Source organism: Venustampulla echinocandica (assembly GCF_003357145.1).
Source record: "Venustampulla echinocandica strain BP 5553 chromosome Unknown scaffold_3, whole genome shotgun sequence".
Classification (NCBI taxonomy): domain Eukaryota; kingdom Fungi; phylum Ascomycota; class Leotiomycetes; order Helotiales; family Pleuroascaceae; genus Venustampulla; species Venustampulla echinocandica.
Window position 1 is genome coordinate 230,900 of NW_022474208.1, and position 20,385 is coordinate 251,284.

Genomic DNA, 20,385 nt, shown 5'->3' on the forward strand with positions numbered 1-20,385 from the left:
ATTAGGGCAAAGACGATCATGTCCCTCCCTATGGCCAGCAGCTAGTTACCACTCAAGGACAAAGGGCCTCGACTCAAGCAGTGCATTAGTATAAAATAAGTATACCATCAAGTAAACGCCTAAAGAACGGCCCCATTCTTTTTCACCTATTCATCTTTTTTGTTTTCGGAGTTGATCTTACGCTTTCTAGCAAGGACTCCTCTCGGGGCTCTTTCACCACCGGAGGGTCTTCTGAAATAGTGTATGGTTGGGCATTGATATCGCTTATCTTTCTTTGGGCGACCAGGCTTTCTCCCACGGTATATTACGTGGGTATATAGCTCTATCATTCCCGGCCATTACATACCTGGCTTGACAGATCATTAATAATGGCCATCCCCATCTCATTCCTCAGGCTAACCAACTCTCTTCCCTCCTCGCAGGGGTATTCTCGCCACCAGTCCCTGTCCCCGAACTCGCCCCAGCCATCCCACCGGCCATTTCCAACCCGTAATCACTACCCTCCTCTTCTGCATCCGCGGCATCCATTTCGTCGCCGGTCTGTTCGCCGTCCGTGGTATCATTCATCCACGTTAGCCCATTTGCCGCCTCCTCCAGCGGGAATACCTCCCTCGCATACTCTTCCAAGCCCCTGGGTCCCTCCCACAACCCCAGCGACTGCTCTACGCACCGTTCGTCCAGTGCGTTGGTGCCAAAGTAGGGCGGCTGCAGGTTTGGATCCTCCTCGCCCAATTTATACATCTCCTCCAGCGCCAGAAGCTGTTCTCGATAACCAGTAGGAATCTTCACTCGCACCTCGATCGTCGTCCGTCGCCGGTACGAGACTTTTCTGCCACCAATGCCCCGCGAAAATGCTTGGCATGCCTCGGTTGGGGATAGCATTTCATATGCCAGTGGGATCGTCTGTCCTGCCCATTTGTCGGCTCCATCTTTGAATATTTGGAGGACGGCCGGGCCGACATCGTGTTCTGCGTCCAGCCAGGGGAGCTTGACGTGGGGGTGGAAGGGGGCTTCCCATACGAAGCTACCGTCAGGCTGCAATTCCGTGCAGAAAATTGGGTAGGGGAGAGAAGTGAAATTATTATTATATATTCCAGTATAGAGAAAGGTGGTCCTGGATGCTAATGTGGGGATAGACTTGATATAGGCTGAAATGGCAGCTTTGGAACTCCAGAGGGGGAGTGACGGCCATGGCTGGGGGGCTGATGGCGGGGTGAGCTGAGAATGGTCTGGCATGGACGAATACACCAGGTGTTTGATGTTGGCTCTGACGGCGGCGTCCGCCACAGCGCAGCCAATCGCCACCTCATCACCCCAGTACGTAGTATTGATAAATGCCAGATGCGCGCCACGGAAGAGGTCGGCGATAAGTTCATGATTCACACCCTTCTTTGGATTGCCATTTGGAGACGTGGGGGAGTTGGGTTTATGAAAGAGATCTCCAACCACAACGGTCACATTTGGCAGGGACGAGATTTCCGAGGCGACTATGCCATCTAGACTCCGCAACTGTGCCCGAACCCGATATCCCACGGCGACGGCGACACGTATAAACGATGCAGCTTGCCGGCCAGAGGAGTTGACGACGACAATGGTTTGGTGAGGGGTGGGCATCGATCGTTTGGCGGGGCGCGTGTCGTAGGCTGGAAGGGTATGGTTTTGATAGCGGATGGGGTGGAAGCCCAAACTGTACAGGGAATTTCCTTCAGAGTCTGGGTAGGAGGTGCAAGGCGGGTGCTTAAGCTTGCGTGGTGGAGCTGATTCAGGAGCTGGTACTTGGACGGGCACCGGCTGACGATGAGACCTGACAGTCAGAGTGGTGGTGGGGGCTGCGGAGGGCATAGATGGACGTGTGAATGACAATCGGTTTCCAGGCGTGGTTGGGCGGCCGTCTTGTTTCAATCTAGTTTTCTTGCCAGAGACCAACTATTTGTGTTCGTCTCAGTCTCAGACTCAGTCCGCCGTCCAGCTTCCTCTTTTTGCGCTATCGTCACCGCGGCCGAGCATCAGCGTGCTGAGCGAGCCGAGATTCGTAATAGCAGGTAACAAAGGGGGGGGATGTAGGATAGACAACAGGGGAAATTGGTCCAAGTCTCGGAAGTATGCGATTCCCAGATCCCGATATAGGTTATATCTCAAGGGAATCGCAAGGCAGAAGAGGCTAGGCCACCAAAACGGCCGATAACGACCACGACGATAGCAGCCAGGATCCAAACCCTACGGGCTTTCTGGCCGTGGGTAGAAGTGTCTTTAAGCAAAGTTCCAAGAAAGCAGAACACCTTGAGGCGGGTGGAGGCAAGGTGGGACGGTCACGTGCAGAGATAGCTGCAGAGACGTCGTCGGAAAAGGGGAGTTGGCAGTTAGGTGTTGAGTTGGATATTTGGTGGTTGGTGGTGACGGTGGTGAGGATGGAGGGGTTAAGCGCTGCGAGGTGAGGGGTCGAGGGCGATGCGTGCTCTGTGAGGAGCGTTATCTGATATGTGATATATGAATCTGAATTAGTGGCGAGCGGGTTTGGTTTGGCCTGGTTCTACTGTGGTTGGGACCAGTTTGGGCTTGATTTGACTCGATTTGCGGGAAGAGTTTGCGGTTTTCCGTGGTGCTGTACTGTACGGAGCAAAGTAGTACGAAGTAGCTTTGGATTATTATTGGGTTGTGGTTGCGGTTGTGGTGCGATGCGCGGCCGAGGGTAGGGATACCGGGATAGGGATAGGGATGCTTCGTAGGGATGAGGACGAGAATGAGGATGAGGATGGGGGAGCCGTTATGTAACAGCTTCAACGATGTCTATGGCACTGTGATCGGTTGGGCCTGGAGGTGGAGCTGGGGCCGTGGGTTTCCGCTTGAGCAGTGAGGCTAAGGGCGCCGTAATAGAATGAGAGCCTCGAGATGGGAGCAAAGAGAAGAGAGATAGACAGAAGAGAGAAGATAGAAGAGAGAAAGTCAGTCGGTATTCTTGTCCTGAACGGAGTACGTAGTATAAAAGAGTAATTGACTTGAAAGGATAAAGTCGGCTTTTGGCGACAAGGAAAACATTACGTAAGACCGTCCAGCCTAGAGCACCGCCAGAGCCCAGAGCGAGTCGGCGAGTCTGCGAGTTACGGTAGTGAGATTGTGAGACTGTGAGGGCGAGGGGAGGAGCTCCAGAATCAATAATCAGCTTCGGCTCCAGCTCCAGCACATCAGCCAGCGCGAGCGAGTGACGCGATATTCATAGAGAAAGACGACGACCACGGCTAAGTGCCAACGACGAAGTACTACTTACTGCCTTTGCGCCCAAGCCCAGGGCAGAACGGAAACATACGTGTGAATTATTATCGTTTACCTGTTGGATATGTGCTGCTTCCCGTTGCCATTGCCATTGCCATTCTCAGTCATTGTCATTGTGTTGTCCAGAGGCAGGAGATGACAAGCCCTGGCCGTCAACTCAGCAGCCCTATGGAACAGCAAGCAAGACATCAATAGCACCCTACTCCAGCACTCGGATACTTGAGTACCGTAACATTCACGGGTTGGCGGTTGCCAACTATACTATCGAAATCAACTTACACGACAGACTATTAACAACACCACTTTACCACTATACTAACCCCAAGGTAGATGGGTGACGGTTGGGCTGAGGCGTCGTGTGCCTGACCGACTCCGAACTACCTAGGTACGACTTGTTCCGCGCCTCAACTTCGTTACCTAGGTATGATCCTATGTACCTACTTACTCCTCATTTTGCCATGGCATCGTGCATCGTGAATAATCGTGAACCACGAGGACATCAACAATAATATGATCAATATCAATTGGCTCTGCCTGGGCGCCGCGCCAAGTGCAGCGCGGTGGGCGGGTCTTTTGCGAAGGAACTCTGGACTCTAGAGGGCGGGGCAGGCGACAGGACCCACGGCCTAATTAATAATAAATCCAACCAAGGTGTCGTCAATCACGTCCATTCGCAGGCCATCGGAGCGATTGTGTAAGGAAAACGAGTCTGGGAATGGCGTCGTCGTTGCGGGACCGGCTGAAAAATCTCTGCGCCGGGGGGGTTGAGACTTGATTACTGCAGACGAATGAATCCTCGATCACCGACTGCTGCGTTTGCATTGCGAGTCTTGTCACAAGAGAGGCGCGGCATATTATATTATTAATAGAGAGAGAATAGCGACTGATACAGTATGCAAAGTACTTTGTATTTCGTCCTTCGTGGGTCGATTACTGTCATATTCAACATTGTCAGGCATCAAGGCAACAAGGTCACGAGCACTTCCCGAGAACTGCCCGAGGACTTAATATCCTGCCTGAGGCTGCAGATCTCTCGTCTCTCATCTCTTCTCCCTTGTGATGCCCCGATGCTATGATCGCTGTCACTCACTATCACTACAGTAGTACTGCCACTATCACACCCACTGCTACTCAATCGCTCCTTTACTGCTTGCACAAACAACGCATCAATCTATCAACTGCTACTTCAGAGCACACAGCACACCGCATCGTCACCTCCAACTCAGACTTCAGCCAGGCTTCGTAGCGAACCGCCAGTCAACCACCAGAATCATGGAACGTTGGTCGCACGTTACGTAACGGGTTTCGCTCTCTTCCTATCGCCATATGGACGGATGCATCTCCGCCGTCCCAGGTGAAAATGCCTCAATCGCGCGCTGCTGGGGACGGATGGGCAATTATTTAGATTTAGTGACGCAACTCGTCACGGCTGGATGCCATCGAGTTAGTTGCAGACAGCCCACCAGCTGGGGCAGTACTCGATCCGGTACCAAGTACTGTGTACGCTCTCCCGACCAGCCCATTGAAGGACAAGCACGTGGGCTACACTTGAGTGCTACTACTATTATTATTACTGGAAAGCGAGTTGCCCCACGACAACACAATAGCATGACGGCATAGGTGATGGGTTGTGCAGGACCGATGCAACCCATCAGTCACAGAAATCCGGGGTTATCAAGCACCCGTTGCTCTCGTGCATACAAAGCACTTAGACCCGACTTTCACGCCACAGGTGTAAAGTTGAAACTGGGGTCCCGGGCGGGGGCAACCGGGACAGGAGCGACAGACAAAGTCCTATAGATATAGGTAGGTAAACAGTGCTGCCCCTGGGCTAGGTAACAAGTATGTGGCCGAACTCAATACCTAAACAGACGGCCATTTCTGAGATGGAACCGAACGTTTGGATTTTGGGAACAGAGAGCGTTGTATAGATCGTCCCCCCACCCAATTTCGCAGTTCTGGCCCATTCATTACACGGTCACTCACACCTTATTACCGGCACGTCACGTAATAGTGTCTGCCTGCCGTTAATCAGGGATCAAAAAGCAAAAGTCGGTGACGGTGATTCAGTAGTCAAGGTGCCTCTCACTGCTTTTCCGCTTCAGTATTGAATACAAACGAAATATCATTCGTAGGTTCGCAAGCGCAACTCCCTGTATTCAATAACTTGTTACAATCTCCATCATATCGCGCCTACGTGGCCAACTTTCCATGTCTGGCTTGATTTCTATATGGTCTCTTGCAAGCGCACACTATAAGGCGAATCCTGTCGAGTATGTGTTTCCTATCGTGACTCCACAATTTTCATCTGTATTGCACTCCCGAAGTTGACTGTTCCTTTTCTCCTCACGCAGTACCATCACTGCTGTAGGCGAGCTAGGCTTTGGGACATTGAAGCCAACTACCCTTTCCCAGCTCGTTCTTCTCTTAGCTCCACGATGACGAAATTTTTATCCTCATGTTCATCAGTCCCTTCAGGACCGGCAAATGGATCCATCCAGGAACATTGAGCTATGTCAACCAGCAATTGAGAATCTCGAAAAGCCGCGGAAAATGGCCACATGGTCAACGTAGACTGATGTTGATAGGCATGCGGTCAGCCTTTTGCTGAGTGACTGCTGTAAGTGAGGTCATATTTATTATTTTGCTAAATAGATTGCTTGATGTAAGAATCCTTGGTATTGGGTTAATGGTTGGTTTGCGAGGCCTAATTTTCAAGTTCCCGTTTCTAATAGACGTTTAGTCTTGGACGATTCAAAATAGTTATCGAAACGTCTATACTCGTTACTCGCGTTCTATACATAGCGAAGCCTTGGTCTTGGCCTCGTACTTGGACTCGGAATCCTCCCAGTTTAATCCCCATCTCAAATATCAGGCTAATTCCCATCACAAAACCTTATAGTTATCTCTACTACTAATGTTACAGCGCACTCGACTAGAGCTCCGGATACGATTGCCAATCACGTGATCCGTCTCACATGGAAACACCGTCGCGATCAATTCGATCAATTACCCCGCATTGTGTCTCCAGGATGGTCTTTAGGTAAGTCTTGTCAAATTGACACTCGATGGAGATGGATTAAATCTAAAATGCGAGAGCAGCTAAGTACGAAATGGAATGCTTAGTGCGGTTTAAACAGCCAGGAGAAAGCTTGCAACACCAGCCAGTACGATTTTCATGCTTTAACCCTCATCCCACTACTTCTCTATCTAATACCTAATCTAACAGAGGTTCATGGACAACATAAGGAGCTCGCTCCAGCACCTCATAGGTTTCAATATATGTATCTGAAACCTTCCGGATTCTGTCTGCCATAGCCGTCTAGTATCTATATTCATAGAACTTGAATACCTCAATTCTAGTGAGATATTTATATAGCTTGAATACCTCAATTTTAGTAAGATATTCACATGATATCAGATTTATATCAGATTTATATCCGTAGGCTTTAAAATAGACGACATACTTGCAATCGTGGATCTCTATGCGACCAGAAACAAAATCGTCCACTCTAACTTATCGATACTCATCAAGAAAGGTTGATTTGACAACCTAAAGAAGCAGCTTTACAACGATTTCTGCGATATACCTAGAGTTATCCTAGCTGTCGAAGGTCTTCAGTTACAACTCATGTCAGGGCTGCCGCAAGAAGTGATGAATCATTGGTTTACCCCGAACATAATCGACCCTAACAACTTACAATTGTGGAAGCCATCCGCAGAACCCCCCGAGGCCCGCTTCGTTGAACTGCAGGGCAAGGAAGTTGAAGGTGATGGCTATAGCAAGATGATACAGAAGATCACTACGAAAATAGCCAAGAGATTGAAAGATGAGGCACGAGACACTGCTCTGGCGGAGGACCTTGAAACAAATTTCGGGATTATATCAGGTAAATAGAAGCTCAAGCGTGTTGCCTCAAGAGACTTACAGAAGGAAATCAAGAGGGCCAAAGACATATATAGAGACTAGACGAGGTTGATGGCTATAGCAGACAGAATCCGGAAGGTTTCAGGTACATATCTCACTAGAATTGAGGTATTCAAGTTCATGAATATCTCACTAGAGTTGAGGTATTTACGCTAGCTAGGTTAGTATTACAGCAAATTCGCCCAAGAATGCGCCATACTTGGCCTTATACTTGAGCTCGGAATCCTCCCAGTTTAATCCCCATCTCAAATATCAGACTAATTTCCATCCCCAAACCTTATAGTTATCTATACTAATGTTACAGCCCACTCGACTCGGGATATGAGGGTAAATCACGTGATCCATCTTACACTCTCAAATCTACTCTCGATCAGCCTCAACGTCCGACGTTCTATCATCGTCAACATTAAAATCAACACTAGACGGCATAATGGACAGCGAATCGCATCAAAGCCTGCCCCAACTTCCGGTAAAAAGGAACCGAATGCAACTGAGTTGCGCGCAATGCCGCCATGCCAAATTGAAGTGCGATCGGAAACAACCATGTGGGCAGTGCTTAAAGAAGGGCCGGGATCTGTCATGTACTTTTCCAGCTCCAGCTCCTCGTCGCCAACCACCCATCAGTATGCAGAATCGATTGAGACATCTCGAGAGTTTGGTCAAGGATGTTATGTCTGCCCAGAGTCCGAACCAACAACTCACTTCTTCTCCCATGGGCGTAGCCGACACCTCCAACACCTCCATAGAAATCGAGTCCCAAAGTAATAGGAGATTAAGTGACAACGTCCAGTCGCCCCACCAGTCAGGTCAAGTCCTTGTTGGATCAAAGGAGGCAACATACGTTGGTGCTACGCATTGGGCCGCCATCCTTGAAAATGTGAGACGCTGCCACGCTCGTGACTTCCGTAGCCACATCACTAATATTCTCCAGATCGAGGAAGTAAAAGATTATTTTGAGGGCATGGATACCGAAGACACTGATGAAACCGAAAATATTACCCCGTATGCGAGCCTTACCTTCAACTCACAACCAACTTCCTCTAAGAACGATCTTTTGGCCGCGCTCCCTGAGAAATTCGTTGTCGATCGTCTGATCTCCCAGTATTTCAACTCGAACAGTCCTTCCCTACGTGAGTTTCCTCCCTTCCTGCCATGGATGATGCTGATCTTGTAACAGCAATCCTTCATAAACCAACGTTCCAGAAAATGGTAGGTTTGGCCAAGTTCTCTTCGTGCATATTACCGTGATATGTATTCCTATCCCTAGTATGCATTTAATGATGAGGCGTTTTCGCGCGCCATATTTGTCCTATTTGATACCTACCAAAAGCTTTTATCGGCCATAACTTTTATAAGAAATAGGTCCAAACTTCTGGTTGCTACGATTATGCTGATTCCCTGGTAGTATATATCCTTCTGGGAAAGCCCTGCAGAAGCTCAAGTAAACTGGCTTGGATTACTGTTTGCCCTGATGAGCATGGCTACAATAGCATCCCTACATCCAGGAGGGAGGCAGCCAGACAGTTCCAGCACACCACTGGAAACGGTTCGCCTTTATAGAAATTGCTGCATTCAAGCTCTTATCCTGTCCAACTATACCAAGCCTGGGCCCTATACTATCGAAACACTCCTGCTATTCATGGAAGGGGAATTTATCCTGAGCGCTGATGATCAGGTTCATTTATATCTTCTGGTAGGGAACGTCGTTCGGCTTTCCTTGCGGATGGGTCTTCACAGGGACTCCGCCAATGTCGGCGGAAATATCACACCCTTTCAAGCAGAATTTCGGCGGCGACTCTGGCATCATCTAGCTCAGATCGACCTACTTTCCAGCTTCCTCCTCGGCCTTCCAGGCATGGTTGAAGCCATTGCAAGTGATACCAGATATCCTCGGAATCTGAGAGACGAGGATTTTCGTGAGGACTCGGTTAAACTACCGCCTTCGCGTCCTGAATCCGAACTCACGCCAACAACATATCTTATTTGCAAAAGCAGATTGGGTCACGAGTGTGGCAAGGTTGCGACCCTAGCAAATAATCTAGCGCTTCCATATTATGAAGAAGTGCTTACATTGGATGGCCTTCTTCGGGAGGCATATGAGAAAGTTCCAACCTTCTTCCGGGTCAGCTCGTCGGGATTTTCCATTACCGATTCACCTGGGCATGTTATTAAACAGTTTAGTTTATTTCTGTTATTTCACAAAAGTCGCTGTATGCTGCATCGAAAGTATGTCACGAAGGTGGGGAAAAATTCGGAATACTTGTATTCGAAAAATACCGCTTTGGATGCGTCGCTGGAGTTGTTGAAGGGGCAGTCAATGAGTTACGAAGCAGCTCGCCCCGGAGGACCTCTTGCTCATGACCGATGGTTTTTATCGACCATTTCGATGCATGACTTCCTTTTGGCAGCCATGATTGTGTGTATGAAGGTCATACAGTCAGCCAAGGAAGGGTTAAATACGTCGAATATCTCGGATTCGAATCATCAGGAAGACCGGGAGATGATCATAGCTCTGGGCAAATCGTACAAAATATGGACTGAAATGGGTGTCAATGCTGCCGATGCTCGGAAAGCGTCATCCTTGCTCAAGTCCATGTTGAGAAAGGTTGACGCCGCACTGCAACGTCAGCCTGGCTATCATGGCGCATCTGTGAACGGGGCTGGTAGAGCAAACCTAATCTCAGGTTTGTCTTTGGATGGTATGTTGTAGTTCGGATTCTGTACAAAGAGCAGCCCATTTTTATGCGACAGCCTACCAGTATTGACACTGACGGAATTTAGATTTATTACAATCCCATGATCTACCTCCCCCGAGTACTCTCGCCTCCGAAGTATCGCAGGCCAATGTATCCAACAGAACAACACCATCATCAGGCTTGGGGCCACAATACGAAGACGATTCCATGGCAGTTCCTACCGAGCCTTTTGAGCTATTGATTGATTTCCCGGACAATCTTGATTGGGTAGGTCACATCCAAGGGAGTTCATTCGTTCTTGCCCATTATATGACAGCCTTACTCCCGGTTTTGTGTCTTAGAGTATATACTAAAACTGTCTAGGAAAACTTTGATACTAGTATCTTCCCAAAGTCCGGTTCAGATCAATCCTGGCCAACTTCCAACCTGGACGACCTATCATTTGGAGATTTTGATTATGATGTGCTCGGAAATAATTAGATACTGTGTTCTGTTGTTACAAATACGCCACGGAAACGTGGACAACGCGTTATACGAAAGCTTTTATCTCCCGGTCGCAATAACCAAAGAACTTCTCGGCATTTCCGCTCCCGCCTTCGTTCTTGCTCTTGAGGCCCTTGGCAAGGTCAGCCGGCAGATCCGCGACCCGTCCCCACGCCATGAGATGTCCACCGTTGTGATTTGACTTGACTTCTGGAGAGAAGCTAGCATAAAGTTCGGAATATGCTCCGTATACTGGAGGCTTGAAGATGAGGCCCTGCACAATATTATCAGCATATGACTTAGAGTGCAATCGCGGAGTATTACCATGAGCAGCCTCAATGGGAGCGGCCAGTGTCGTTGCAATTCCGTGCGCATCAAACCTGGATGCAGGCTCTGTATCTGCTGTTAGTCTGGGCCAATTCGCTACATGATTCTAAATGCTCACAACACTCAATATGCCCTTTGCACCCAACCGATGAGCAAATTTATCGGCAAACCAAGCACACCCAGCTTTGCTCTGCATATAGTTATCCATGAACTTCAGCACAACTGGTGTGCCGTTTTCGTCGAAATTTACCCCGCCGGCCGGCGTACCTTCCTGGAGCAACGAGGTAACCCAGACAATTCGAACGCTCGATGGAGGTGTCCCTGGAGCACCAGCGGTGTTGATGAGTACCGGCTCAAGTAGGAGAGTCAACAGATACGGCGCCAAACAGTTCGTGCCAATCTCAAGATCATGTCCCTAGCATTGAAGTTCTAATCAGCTTTCGGCCCGAACAACACCATTCCGGCAAATCTGAACGTACCAAGCTGTCTTTACTCCCAGCTGGTGGCGTCATCACAGCCGCATTGTGCACCAAAACGTCCAGCCTAGTCTCCTTCTTCAAAAACTCCTCCGCGGCATATTTTACCGTCTTCAGATCCGACAGATCAACAACCATACTCTCCAACTTCCCTCCCTTGCTTCGCGGAAGTGAGCGGGTGTCACTCTGAACTCTCTCAATCGCCCCTTTGCATCGCTCCGCAGATCGAGCTGCGATATAGACGGTCCCTCCCGCGGAATATAGGATCTTTGACAGCTCGTACCCGACTCCCGAAGCTCCTCCGGTCACGATATAGACTTTCCCGGCGAGGGAAGGCAGGTCGTTGTCCGTGAACCTTGGGGCCGGCGGAAATATAGCGGAACATCTAGATATGGGAGCCATTATCGATGACCTGGATTTTTCTGATAGAACGATGAGTTTCAAGTTATAATTTGGCTCCGTTGATCATAACAGTTGGGAGGAACTGGAATGGATTTTGTGCTTGAATGTGAATATGAATGAGTAGAGAATTAGAGAGATGTCGCCGGTTTATATAGAACATATAACTCCATCAATTTCCCTCTCCTTCCGTAGGGTTATTATCTCCGCTTCAATACTCATCGCCGCCTTTCTGGTAGTATGACCCCTACACAAACTCCTTTCTGGGGAAAGATTCGGACTTTGGAAGCTCTTCCACCAAGCTCCTGGCCAATTAAAGGCCACCGGGCTCGAGCCCAGATATAAATCCGAAGTCGCGGATTATCATTTTTCCTACAGCCGTGTTAGATATTCCGTTATCTCACGTGCATCTCCGATTTCAGAGGCTAACTAACTGCCTTCAGTAATTGGATAAATTTTGTTGCATATCGCAGTTAAATCCCAGTGGCACTGCCTCGGGGCCGATTCGTGGTCGATTCGTGGCCGAATAAGTACGGCTAGGTATTGCTAACAAGCTGTGCCAGAAGCAACCAAAACTTTCATTCGGCTGTGCTACATATGATCAGACCGTCTAGATTCGCAGTAACATAAAGTTAACGACGTGAAGAATAAGTGGCATCACGTCGTCAGTCAGGGGGTACTGGACGACAACCTCACTGGTACGGGATTAAAGGAATCTTAGCATAGGTAATCTAGGTTTGGGCGGGTAGGTTCATTAAGTATAGAACACCACATATCTTTAAGCTGCATGTACCGATGCCCACCATTCACTTTCCACGACCTACCACAACACTCTCAAAACTACTAGCTCTCCTCGTCCTATGCAGTCAACGTTCCCGTCAACCTCAAATCTCTTGAACTCGCCCCAACAAAAACATTGAATGTCCCAGTGGGCAAAACCCACTTCTGACTCCCCGAATCCCAATAACTCAGGTCCTTCCTCCTTAAGGTGAACTTAACAGTTGCCGATGCCGCCGGTTGAAGGCTGATCTTGTTAAAACCCCTAAGCTGTCTAACAGGTGTAGCTGGTGCCGAGGAAGGAAGACCGATGTATAGCTGCGCTACCTCCGCGCCGGCTACCGTGCCATTGTTCGTTATTGTCGCGGTGACGGTCGCGACTGTGTCGTACAGATTGGAGATACCGCCAGGGGCTTTGGTCGTGCTGCCAGGGGATGTTGAGATCGGGGTTGAGGTGAGTGATGAATACGAAAAGGTGGTGTATGATAATCCGAACCCAAACTCGTAGCGGGGGCTGATGGAATTCTTATCGAAGTGGCGGTAGTCGATGTATAAGCCTTCAGAATAGTTATCATCGCCACTTGCGATTGACACCCCGTAGTCGGACGGGGCTTTCGCGATCGTGTACGGGAGTTTGCCGCTGGGGGAAGTGGAACCGTAGAGGATATCGGCAAGGCCATTTCCTGTTTCTTGGCCTGGTATCCCGGCCCAGACAACTGCTACGACATTGGGGAGACTGAGTATTGGCTCGAGGATTAAGGGACCGGCGCTATGGACGACAACAATGGTCTTCTTGTTGACGTTTGCAACAGCCTTGACAAGGTCATTGCCATTGTGCCATGGATCGAGGTTGAGCCGATCCCCAGCTGCTCCTTCAACCTGGGACTTGTTAGATAATAATCGGAAAGAGAAATAGAGGCCCGACTTGCCGTGATATACTCTTCTCCGGCATCCGAATTAATAAGTACGATGGCGGTTGCCGCTGCCGCTGCAGCAGAAGCACCTTGCGATGGGTCATCAGTAGTGGACGTGGTTATTGTCGTTCCGTCCTTTGATGCTTGGGCCTTGATCGCATCCAAGGGCGCAATAAGGTACTGTATCGATCAGTCTATGGCGTAGAAGCATGGAATAAGTGCATTCTTACAGGAAAATCAGCTGTTCCGGAGCCCCAACCCTGTATAAAATTAGCACATCACCATACGGTATCAGAAGCCACAAACCATAGCTAGAGTTCCGCTATCACAGCCTCGATCCTCACATGAATTAGCTCCCTTTGGATTCACAATCGCATCATCACCGATAATGGCGAGGCTTGCGGGCTTTTTGAGCGGGAGTGCGTTGTCATCATTCTTCAAGAGCACAATCCCATCGCGGGCAATGGCTCTGGCAACATTCTTATGATCCCCCTGGACATTTGGGCCACCTATGCCTCCGTTCCAGGATGTCCAGCCTTGAACGCTGGGATATCCTTTATCTTGGCCTACAAAATACCATGACGCTAGAATTCGGGTCACCATGTCATCTAGACGAGATTGCGGTACTTCGGATCTTCCTTGGTGTTAGCTTGTCGAATTGGTACGAGAGCAGGCGCAGCTTACGTTTGAATTGCCTGCAGCAGAGCAGATCCCCATAGAAACTTGTTGTCGCCGAAATTGTCACCCGGCATTGTCATATCCTCGTAGTATGTCAGCATCACTCATTTTCAGGCCATGCACTTCCTCTCACCAGGCCCGCATTTGCACTCCCAGCTGTGGAATGCTGTCCAGCCCAATCTTAAAAAGCAGGGTCAGCAAGACATCCATTTTGCATATATAGAACAGAAGATATCAGCGCAAGCATACCACTAACAACATATCCCTGGAAGTCAAGCTCATCTTTCAGGATATTAGTAAGTAGCTGCTTGTTCTCGCAAACCCACGTAGTATTGAATTTATTGTATGAGCACATGACAGAGGTCACATTCGCTTTGACCGCGTCTGCAAAAGGCCACAAGTAGAGCTGTTTTTATTAGAACTCCTGTTACAAATGATCAGGCTTTCAATCACCAACCTCATGGTTCGTTCTATCGTCGATGTTCGCGCTCTGTGTGCCGCGGTGCAGCTCTTGCTCATTGCCAACTGCAAAGAGTCAGAGTCCGCCGCGATTCAACTGGGGGTACAAACTGTAATGTTTTGCACATGCTTGAACACCAGCGGCTTGCATGCCTTCGACAGTCTGTTACAAATGTGTCAGCTGTGTTGGCATATTTAGTGGGATTCCGCACCTCGGCCATAGCTATTCCCGACAAGTAAGGATCAGCCGCAAAGCCTTCCCAGTTTCGGCCTCCCTGTCAAGTATTCAGCGACATTCGCCCCATCTAATTGTGTTGTTTTTACCGTAGGGATCTTTCCCAATGGCCCAGCAACGGGGCCGAGTTGGACATGTACGCCTAATCCCTTTGCTTCCTCGCCTGTCCCGAAATCGGAAAATCAGAAAATTAGATGCTCCAGGGCTATATACTAGAACATACCAATCGCGTAGCCGCGAGCATACATCAACGAAGGATCCCAAGTTGATCCTGTTGTGATTCCAGCCGGAAACGCAGTAACCTGCTGTGCATACCGTATACTACCAAAATTAGAATAGGAACAAAACTCGCACATCGAGTGGCAATTTGTCAAGACCTACCCTAAGGGACCATCCTGGAGACACAATGCGGGGTAATTGATCGAATTGATCGCGACAGTGTTTCCGACACAAGGCCCCTTCTGCCATCCTGAGCCAGTCACCATGTTCACCTTATCCTGATTTGACAACTTCCCCAGCGCTGCCTTAGCCTTTGTATATGCAGCAGCCCAGTCCCCATCTCCAGCCGCGCCAAAAACGGGCGTGGCCAATGCCAGCAAGAACGAAAATGCAGAGATCTGCATATTGAATGTCAAAATGGTGGATTGAGAGTAGGAAACGGTTGAGAATTATCAAACAGAGAATGCGGCGTATTATAAGGAAAATACCATATTTGTAAATGTGTTAACACGCAGGGAATCATAGAAGATACCGATCTGCCTGGAATCGGATCCAAGGGCTTGAGCAGCTTGCATCACTGTGCCTAAGACGCAAGGCGGGTCCTCTAGTCGAGGCATTGGGGATGGATCCAATGAAAATCAAGTCGTCCTGAGGATATTGACGTGACTGGTCACCAGATCGTGGAAATCTATCGCAATGACGGGATACATAGGTCTTGCGGCTACAAAGTCATTCCGTGGATGGGTCCCCAACATAACGGAGTATATGAGCGATACCTAGCTACCGTGGCATTACCCGCGGAGGTTTGAGATAGATTGATTGGGCGACGATTGAAGGTGGAAATGTAATAATCGATTAGCGAGTTGGGTTTAGGATAAATAACACAAGACATTTAGACAAGCTGCGGCCCGAACCTGCCGCCGGAGAATGAATTTCAACTTGGACATTCAGTAAGTTGATACTTGGTTTATATTTTGTATTGACAGGGTCAGAGATGCTATGCCGACCTTGCGGCATGCTTTAAGCAAAATGACTGCGGTATTTCATTGCTCTGGATCAACATCGTAGAGCACATCGGTACGTATAACGTACTTGGCTGACGGAGTAGCTCCTCGACCAACGCCGGTGCCTTCATGTAGTAGACTACCCTCGGTCTCACCATGAGGGAACATAGCCACACTTCCTTGAATGGGCTTGACGGGATATGCATTCATCACCCCCTCCCGCGCGCTGGGCAGGAAGAAAGTGGTTTCTCCGGATTCAAATTCGTCATTTAGATAAATAAGGAAGGTAAATAGAGAAGATTGTTTCGCGTTGGGAGGAGAGTCGTCGTAGATATAGGTATCGTTAGGGGATATTGAGGAGGGAGGCCAAGCACCATCTATATGGGGCAGATTAGGTACAAACGAATGCAAAGAACTTGATTTGAAACTCACCAATATGGGCACGATACTCAGCCCCAGGGACATATCTGTACACCCTGAATCTTCGATTTAGTCCTCGGACTCTCTTGCTCCCCATTTTCTCGGGGACGAAAGGTTCAACCCTTTGCCAGAGTTTTGTGCAGAACGCGGTATCCACAATCCAGTAGAAATTATGTGCCAGGATACTGCTCTCTTCACCCTCACCGCGAATTGGGGCATCGGGCGTAAACCCTATCGCCTCTGCTGCAGCAATTATTTGCGTGCATTCTTCGGGTGCCAATACATCTTTCAGTAAGTGTAGGTTCGGAACGACGGGGTGTTTGTGGTGAGTTGTTTTCGGTGCTGCACTGGAGAGGGCTATAGCATCGTCTTTCGAAGCATGGAGGATGGCGGGATGTAAATTTGGAGGTTTTCGTTGCAAGCCCGGAGTGGTGTCGATGGTTCGAAATTGGAGCTGGGCATTTCCTGCTAGTAAAGCTGGAATCGTGCCATCCAGCACATTTGCATATACTTGTTGCCTCGTAGAACCGTTCCTCAGGTCCCATGCCTTCCTAGGGGCAATTGGCCCTGTGACCGTTGTTCCAACCTCAGTGTAATCAATTGGTCCCGCAACTCTAAGAATTGAATCGAGCACAACTAGTAAACTCTCCTCGCGCGATGTCCTCTTGGAGCTGCCCCCGATTTGCTCTGCTAAGCCGCTGACAACGTCGAGATCCCGTACCCATCGACACAGCGCGCCCAGCTTCGGTGTCTGCCCTCTTATCCGCATCTCAGCCAGAAGGATCCGCGCTTCAGTATATCCTCCATCCGCAAGAGCGCCGCTTATTCGCGCCGTGAGATTCGTATCGACTTCATGGCTGTGTTAGTTGAAGACTGGAGAATATATTCTCCGCACTATCTGATGGAAACGAACCTGCGGCATTGAAGCCAGTTGTGCATGCCTGGCGGAATTCATATACTGCAGTCCGCAGGTCTTTGCACGCCTTCGACTTTATCACAGTTGGATTGCCCGCTAGAGTATGAAGTGTATCAATCGCGAGTTCGAGGTCATCTTCGTGCAGACCTATGGCCTGGATCGTCCTATGCTCGTCTTTAACCTGGGAGGAAGTTTTTTCGGGTGGTGGGGTGATGATTGTAGTATTTTTGTGCCTTTTGGTGGTCACATCATTTTGTGATCCTTCGTGCTTCCGTTTCCCTTTCGACTTGGCCATTTTGTCTGTATCAAATAGGTCTAAGAAGTGTCGGACAGTTGTTGTTGGAATTTCCTGAGATAATTGATTCTCGAGCACGAAGTTATTCGATGTGGGCGCAGTAGGAGTATGTGGATGCGGATACATCATCGCTGGGCGGTGTGGGTGGCAGAAAATCAACCACAAATCCCGTCCACTTTACCTCTATTTTCCCTCCATTCTTAACTGCAACTCTAACTATAACAACTACAGCTGCTTCACACTTACGGTATCGGTTTTTACCCATATTGATATTAATCAGCTGCCGCAAACTTTGGTATGGTCAACCGTTCTTGGACCATCAGTGACAATTGTTACATCGTTGCCGTCCTGGATGGCATGGGAGCACTGGAAGAGGAGGCGGTTGGCCCTACTCCTCAGGTTGAGCTTGTCTCATCTCGTGTAGTTGTATTGGAAGAAGCTATCTGTCCTAAATTTCTTTCCATCTGCATCTAAGCAGAAGTCTGCTGGTATCCGCTAAAATTCCAAGGCATGTTGTAAACGCCCAAGTAGCGGCATAGCAGGACCTGCAAACCTGTTCCTCTTGGGTCAAACGGATACTGTCTATGGCCCATTATGAGTCTTCATCTTAGTAGATTCACAAATATTCTATTCTCTTCTAAGGATATTCCACGATAGGTGAGACATTTTCTTTACACTTATTCCATTTTGTGGGAAGGCTCAACAATTGAATCAATCTCCTAAAAGGAGCGCCGCTCAGTGTCCCTTGTCATAATCACGCGTCGTGTTTTGCAATTGCGAAGTTAGTTCTCATGTCCAACGCGAGGTTAAAACCCTCATTCAACAAGTTCTCCAACATTTCCCCGCAAACCACTTTGCAAGCCCAACACTTTTCGCATCCACAGCTCTCCAGAATATATCTGCCGCCCAAACACAAAGAACGGTGTTCATGATCCCTCCCGCGATAAAAGCTGCCCCCCAATGCCAGCTATCAGTGGCTTGGCCATAGGTATCCATAAACCACGTTCCCGCCGTGAACAAAATCGGCCCATGCACAATATAGAGTGCGTACGATATATCCCCAAGATATTGCGCCAACCGAGTGGTGAACGGCCGCTGAAGATTCGTCGACTTGGAGATTGTGAACACAACGATTACGCCGCCGATCGTCGTCCAAAATCGCTCAATGCCGAACCACAGCTCGATATATCGGGGCGGGGTCCAAGATACCAAGTAGTGGTGAAAGGGCCCTGGCGGAGTTTCGTACTCGGGCCAGGGTTCGCCGGGGTATGAGAGGAGGTATAACGAGAAGATGAGCAACAGATAATTCAGCGTTGGGAGGAATCTGCAACATGCAAGCGAAGCCGAACCTAGGATCCCAAATATACCTGTTCTTTTTTCGGAGTATTCGAGTGCGAAGTCATCCGAGCTTACACTTATCAGACTTGTTTCAGCGAGCAGTATGCCAGATAAGAACAGACAAATGTCCCATCGCTCATATTGGAGTGTCAGAAGGGCGCCAAGTCCTATGAGCAGAAGTCGGATCCATGCCTGGCAACGAGATAGCCCTAGTACCGTCACATAAACAACCATTGAGCCATAAAACTCGATTGGGATTGTCCAAAGATGACCATTATAAGGGGGGGCGTAAGGCGAATTTGGCATAACATCCTGAAGAGGCCAAGAGACGCCCACGGTGTGGTCCCGCCAATACCAGAAGTGTTCCGAGAATGTTGGCAGGTCTGGTGGCAGGCTATCTGTAGAGGATTCCGGGAGTGCTCGATACCACCCCCAATAAGCTGCGAGCATGGAGATAAATGTCCCGGCTGCAACGGGAAGATAGAGTCTTAGTCCCCGTCGAAATACCGAGGATGCAAGTGTGTCGAGCAGTGACTCAAACTTCTCCATACGAATCTCCTTGATAGGTCTGTAGCTCAAGACAAATCCTGATATGACGAAAAACACTGCCACCGATGCCCTGCCCGCAAACAGTAATCGAATGAACGGGAGCTGCGCCAGGTGATGGTCTTCATCAGTGCTACCGTATCCGCGACGCAGCGGGTCAAACCAATTGGTTGTGAAATGATCGATGAACACGATGAAAGCTGCAACACCACGGAGTCCATCGAGGTATGATGTGGGATACAGTTTCCGTTTGACGCCCAGGCGAACGAAACTCGGCACTGTGGCAATTGCTATCGCTGATATTGTGCCTCTCACTCGACCACATGCTCTTGATGGCTTTTGGGGATGACCAAAACAACTCCCCACTCTCTCGTTGGCCCTGTTAAGAGCTACGGTACCACCGCTCTCAATATCTGGGAGGCCAGCTAATAGACCTAATGACGCATGGCGAGACACTGCACTCTCGTCATCCTCTGGGGATTCGCCTGGATACCGCATCCTGGATATCTATAGACATTATCTACGGGATAGAGAAGAACATAAATAAACTCTCCAAAAACAGCACCCAAGCACTCCCCATATGTGTGAGTAATTATGCCTTCACCGGCTCAATTATCGCGTGATCCCAAGTTGAGGCAGTCGGGATAAAATAAATAAATGCAGGCCAGCCCAGGCCGTGCAGTCTAAATTGCCGCCGGCACATACGCAGGGATGCGACATAAGCATATCTGCAATACATGCCGGGAAAGCTTGTATTCCTGGGTGCAGGTGGAGTAGATGAGGGGGGGCCAAATGGAGCGCCATGAGATTAGGGGAATTCAGCCGTTAACCCATCTGGTAACACTCGCGTTCAAAATGCTAACCAAGTTCGTAGGAATATACAGTCAATTAGAATTGTTATTTCGTGTTATAGTATAAAATTACTGTTCTACTGTTCTACTATTCCACGAATTATTTAAAGGGTTGGATTATTACTATAGCAAGCCTTTGTAAAAATAGTCGCAA

The 20,385-nt window shown here is 48.9% G+C and overlaps 6 protein-coding genes across 6 annotated transcripts; 1 reads left to right on the forward strand and 5 right to left on the reverse strand.

Annotated features, from left to right (window-relative positions):
- Positions 1–390: 390 nt before the first annotated feature.
- BP5553_05707 (NAD(P)-binding Rossmann-fold containing protein) lies at positions 391–1,842 on the reverse strand (the record flags this gene model as incomplete). Its single annotated transcript, XM_032014330.1, has 1 exon — positions 391–1,842. The coding sequence occupies one exon, from the start codon at positions 1,840–1,842 to the stop codon at positions 391–393; it is 1,452 nt and encodes a 483-aa protein (XP_031869011.1).
- Positions 1,843–7,823: 5,981 nt separating this feature from the next.
- Positions 7,824–10,374, forward strand: BP5553_05708 (uncharacterized protein; the record flags this gene model as incomplete). Its single annotated transcript, XM_032014331.1, has 6 exons — positions 7,824–8,075; positions 8,130–8,328; positions 8,376–8,407; positions 8,604–9,897; positions 9,980–10,161; positions 10,258–10,374. The coding sequence occupies 6 exons, from the start codon at positions 7,824–7,826 to the stop codon at positions 10,372–10,374; spliced, it is 2,076 nt and encodes a 691-aa protein (XP_031869012.1).
- Positions 10,375–10,423: 49 nt separating this feature from the next.
- Positions 10,424–11,582, reverse strand: BP5553_05709 (Uncharacterized protein; the record flags this gene model as incomplete). Its single annotated transcript, XM_032014332.1, has 4 exons — positions 10,424–10,651; positions 10,702–10,770; positions 10,823–11,119; positions 11,184–11,582. 4 exons carry the CDS (start codon positions 11,580–11,582, stop codon positions 10,424–10,426), a joined length of 993 nt encoding a protein of 330 aa, XP_031869013.1.
- Positions 11,583–12,437: 855 nt separating this feature from the next.
- Positions 12,438–15,265, reverse strand: BP5553_05710 (Glycoside hydrolase; the record flags this gene model as incomplete). The annotated part of the gene is made up of 13 exons (XM_032014333.1): positions 12,438–13,235; positions 13,325–13,450; positions 13,501–13,530; positions 13,577–13,904; positions 13,955–14,031; positions 14,082–14,128; positions 14,198–14,354; positions 14,406–14,473; positions 14,519–14,570; positions 14,620–14,682; positions 14,732–14,805; positions 14,866–14,963; positions 15,024–15,265. The coding sequence occupies 13 exons, from the start codon at positions 15,263–15,265 to the stop codon at positions 12,438–12,440; spliced, it is 2,160 nt and encodes a 719-aa protein (XP_031869014.1).
- A 639-nt stretch (positions 15,266–15,904) lies between these two features.
- BP5553_05711 (Uncharacterized protein) lies at positions 15,905–17,625 on the reverse strand (the record flags this gene model as incomplete). Its single annotated transcript, XM_032014334.1, has 3 exons — positions 15,905–16,242; positions 16,298–17,134; positions 17,199–17,625. 3 exons carry the CDS (start codon positions 17,623–17,625, stop codon positions 15,905–15,907), a joined length of 1,602 nt encoding a protein of 533 aa, XP_031869015.1.
- A 690-nt stretch (positions 17,626–18,315) lies between these two features.
- Positions 18,316–19,878, reverse strand: BP5553_05712 (uncharacterized protein; the record flags this gene model as incomplete). The annotated part of the gene is made up of 1 exon (XM_032014335.1): positions 18,316–19,878. The coding sequence occupies one exon, from the start codon at positions 19,876–19,878 to the stop codon at positions 18,316–18,318; it is 1,563 nt and encodes a 520-aa protein (XP_031869016.1).
- Between the last annotated feature and the right edge of the window lie 507 nt (positions 19,879–20,385).